The sequence below is a fragment of the Priapulus caudatus genome, unplaced genomic scaffold (assembly GCF_000485595.1).
Source record: "Priapulus caudatus unplaced genomic scaffold, Priapulus_caudatus-5.0.1 Scaffold1698, whole genome shotgun sequence".
Classification (NCBI taxonomy): domain Eukaryota; kingdom Metazoa; phylum Priapulida; class Priapulimorpha; order Priapulimorphida; family Priapulidae; genus Priapulus; species Priapulus caudatus.
In genome coordinates, this window is record NW_014578759.1 from 1 (window position 1) to 4,661 (window position 4,661).

The 4,661-nt window shown below is 42.4% G+C and overlaps 1 protein-coding gene across 1 annotated transcript in view; it reads right to left on the reverse strand.

The window, feature by feature from the left end:
• Positions 1 to 460: 460 nt before the first annotated feature.
• Positions 461 to 4,661, reverse strand: part of LOC106817361 (MAP kinase-activating death domain protein-like) — a gene marked incomplete at its 3' end in the record, with an annotated part of 29,032 nt that continues 24,831 nt past the window's right edge. Inside the window, exons 7-9 of the mRNA XM_014822020.1 lie at positions 1,921 to 2,052; positions 1,134 to 1,247; positions 461 to 541 (exon numbers count right to left, since the gene is read on the reverse strand). Coding sequence (XP_014677506.1) covers positions 461 to 541; positions 1,134 to 1,247; positions 1,921 to 2,052 — 327 coding nt within the window. The remainder of the gene's footprint in view (positions 542 to 1,133; positions 1,248 to 1,920; positions 2,053 to 4,661) is intronic.

A 4,661-nucleotide genomic window follows, 5' to 3' on the forward strand; every position in this document is an offset into this window, starting at 1 on the left:
ATGCGGGGTCAGGGCAACGAGGAGACATCTGTCGCTGCACGATGCGCGGTCAGGGCAACGATGATACATCTGTCGCTGCATGATGCGGGGTCAGGGCAACGATGATACATCTGTCGCTGCATGATGCGGGGTCAGGGCAACGATGATACATCTGTCGCTGCACGATGCGGGGTCAGGGCAACGATGATACATCTGTCGCTGCATGATGCGGAGTCAGGGCAACGATGATACATCTGTCGCTGCATGATGCGGGGTCAGGGCAACGATGATACATCTGTCGCTGCATGATGCGGAGTCAGGGCAACGATGATACATCTGTCGCTGCATGATGCGGGGGTCAGGGCAACGATGATACATCTGTCGCTGCACGATGGCCGCCTTGTGAATGCACCGTGGGGGGAGGCGGAGGCGGAGGCGGAGGGGTAGGGTGAGAGGTGGAAGGGGAGACTAACATTCGTACCTGCTTGAGGTGATTCTTGAGCATGCTGCCCTCTGGGTCCGGCAGCTCCGGCAGCTCCTCCGCACTCAGCGGCACAGTGATCTGCGCAGACGACAACGATTATACTACGTGCGTCATCGCTATGGCAACGACGAAGCCCAACGTGCTCCCGTCAAGCACCTATCGCTCTAGATGCCAACCCGATTCCTCATTACTCTAACGAGCAAACTCTCAGACTCTCTACCAATCGCTGCCTAGTTGTTAGCCTGTTACTTAGTTTGATTAGCATTACCACTCTAGTTCGTTACTATGACAACTCGCTATTTATAACGATACTTTCTTGTTACACTCCACGTGGGAACAGCTTGTATGGTCATAGTTGTAGTAATAGTAGAAATAGAACAATTTATTAACATAAACTATATTAGTTATATCATTGTAGTTGTAGCAGTAATAGAGATAGAACACTTTATCAACCTAAACCATGACCTTGCAGAGGACATTATGACAGAGGTGTGCAATGACTGATCAACGATAAATTTAACTTGAAGTAAGCTAGAATGTCAGAAGGTCACTGAAAGGTCACGCAGAACGTCAGACTTGAGTCTTATCGAAGCTCAGCTGTTGCTGGAATCCGGAGGGGAAGTTGGGACGCGAGGTATGAACGTGACGAACTGGTCTCGCACTCACTCACCTTGTTAGAGTCAAGGTCAACCACCCACACGTCGTCAGGCATGCGGAAGTTCTTCTTGTAGAGGAAGAAGCTAGCAGGAACACCGATCACGTATGGCGTGGGTGCAAGCAGCAACTGTAACAGCAACGGCCAGCACATCAAACCAGCCGCGCGGCACGGCAATGATGACCCTAGCAGTTATCGCCCCTTTCTAAGCATTGACCCTGGATCCCCTGATTCGATTTCCTTCTACGCTCTGAATATCAACACCGTATGTCAAATTAAACGGTTTAGACTTGTGCGCATATTGTTGACGTATGGACGAACGATCGGACACTCATTCAATTCCACAAGCTGCATCTGACTGTGTTAGACGAGCTAAAAATCTATGGCACAAAAACGAACATGACGTAACCATGACTACGGCCGTTACTGTAATAGTTCGCGACCCCAGCATGACGACCACGAGTCAGAACTCATTTGTTTGCCCTCACCCGACACAGGCTGAAAAGTTTGGGTAGGTAGGTATAGGCTTTTTTTTTGAAGGGGTCTTTTTAGAAATTCAGCATGGTGTCTACATGCTACAGCTAGGGTGTGCTTGTGTGGAGATACCTTTTATGTTGAATGTTTGTTTTGCTTGGTACATATAATCATATAATGTATTACCTACAGATTTATATAATGTACAGTAATACAATTTGTAAAAAAAAAAGAATGGAAAATATTAATAAAATTTTTTTGAGTCGGCCCCTTTTTGGCGGGTCGGTCGGGTGAGGGCAAACAAACAATATTTTTATGATGGCCTCACCTGTTCGGCGCCGTGCATGCACGTTGGCAGCAGGGGGATCACAGGAAACATGTACTCGAGCGGGTAGATCATGGAGACGAAGGCGAGCACGCTCATGCTGAGGGCGTTGTAGTCCCGGCTCTGCAGCACGATCTGCAACGAAACAACGACGCAATTGCAATCCAGCCCCCAGCTTCCCAGCTCATACATGTAGCTCTCACACCAGTGCCAACCATCATAGCAGCGGAGATATGTCACAGCAGAAAGAGATATGACACAACAGATGGGACATGTAACAACAGAGGAGATATGTCACAGCAGAGAGAGAAATGTAACAACAAAGGAGATATGTCACAGCAGAGAGAGATATGACACAACAGATGAGACATGTAACAGCAGCGGAGATATGTCACAGCAGAGAGAGATATGTAACAACACAGGAGACTGACACAGGACCGTACGGGAGACATGGTTAAACACATAACACATAAAACAACAGAGGAGATATGACGCATCACGGGAGACATGATAAAACACATGACATAAAACAACAGAGGAGACATGACACATAACGGGAGACATGGTAAAACACATAAGACATAAAACAACAGAGGAGATATGACGCATCACGGGAGACATGGTAAAACACATAAGACATGAAACAACAGAGGAGACATGATAAAACACAGGAGACATGATAAAACACAGGAGACATGGTATTAATTTATCACAGCACCCTTTCTCAACGTTTGAATAACAAACACGAGCAGAACAACATTAAAGTAATTACCCATTGAGTGTTGAAATTGTTTTAAGCTCACCTAGTGACAGCTTTTAATGAGATCAGGCCTCAAGACGGACAGAAACGTAGCCTTGATTACACATTACATATTTACTGTTTTAATTTGCACTAGTCAGTTCGCGTGACTACCACAAGGAACCAGACACCGTTACCGTGGCGATAATATCCACAATGCACATCCTTATTAATCCAGTGCAATCACATGTTACCCGACACCTCTATATAACAGACATCTCTATATAACAGACATCTCTATAGAACAGACATCTCTATATAACAGACATCTCTATATACAGACATGCTCTATATAGACAGACATCTCTATATTATACAGACATTCTATAGAAAAGACTATCTTCTATATAACAAGACATCTCTAATGAAAAGACATCTCTATAGAAAAGACAACACTCTATATTAAACAGACATAATCTATATAACGAGACATCTCTATATAACAGAGCATCAAATCTATTATAACAGACCATCTCTATATATAGACATCCTCTATAATAACTAGACATCTGCTAATGAATAAACAGACATCTCTATATAACAGACATCTGCTATATAAACAAGACATCGTCTATAGAAAAGACGATCTCTATAAAAAAAGAGCACCTCTATATAACAGACCCATTTTCTGCTATATAACAGACATCTCTATAGTAACAGACAATCTTATATAACAGACTATCTCTATATAACAGACATCTCTATAGAAAAATGACTATCTCCTATATAACAGACAATCTCTATAGGAACAGACATCTTCTATATACAGACATCTCTATAATACAGACATCTTATATAAATCAGACATCTCTAAGTATAAAAGACATGCCTCTATATTAACAGACATCTCTATAGAAAAGACATCTCTATATAACAGACATCTCTATATAACAGACATCTCTTATAGAACAGACACCTGTCATATTAGGAACGGGGGATAAGAGACACATGTGGCATTTGTCTCGATAAGCAGCCAGGCAGTGAGTTGATAGTGTGCGCCCAGCTTTAGTCAGCACTGATCTAGACACACATACTCTTACTCAACAGTTTCGCTGCATATTTCATGTGCAATAGATTTTTTCCTTACGAAATGTTATGATTAGTGAAAAATTCAGTAATTTTTACATGCTGAGCAAGTCTTTTAATTGGCTATAAATAATAAAAGCGAAGAGACGACATTTTTCCACAAAATTCCATTTTCATGTTATTTGAGAGGTAATTACTTTAAGCATAAATATGTAAAATAATGATTACTCATTACAAATGGAACATAATAATCATAGCCAATTTACTTAATAAAACAAATCTTATTATTATACACAGACTGCATTATTAGAAGCAAGATTGATTATCAATATGTGAATTATGTGAGGATGCTCGTGAACACATGGATTAGTAAGAATGTCAGTGATAACATACATGCTAAACACAACTAGCTTATTAGGTGATATTATTAGTCATTAAACCCAATAACGTGATAACACAATTACTCACCCAGCAATGCATACAGACAACTCATTAAAAAGCTGATTGCTCATTAAGATCGTGATTACTCATACACACGAAATAATAACAAGATCACGGACACATGTTAGCTGATCCTGGGTAAAATCTCGCCCTCACATCACTTCATTAGACGACACAGAGGCAGCATCTCGCTAACAATGCGTGAATGCCACGACGCTGGGGATGCGAGGGCAGGGGGGGGGGCGTGCTCTGGGAAAACCTCACGCCTCTTGTTTTAGATTGCTGATGTACGTCACGTGGGAATACGTTAGGGTCATTAATTAATTTCTGTATTCTCGCATTTTCTTCTTCCCCCGGACGTGGACAAAATTTCAGCTTCCCTCCCTCCCTTCATTAAATCCAGAAACCTGCCGAGTCGTGAACAGTCGTGCATGTACTGAGGTTCTCTAGAAGTGAACGTGTGTAGCAATGAACAGTC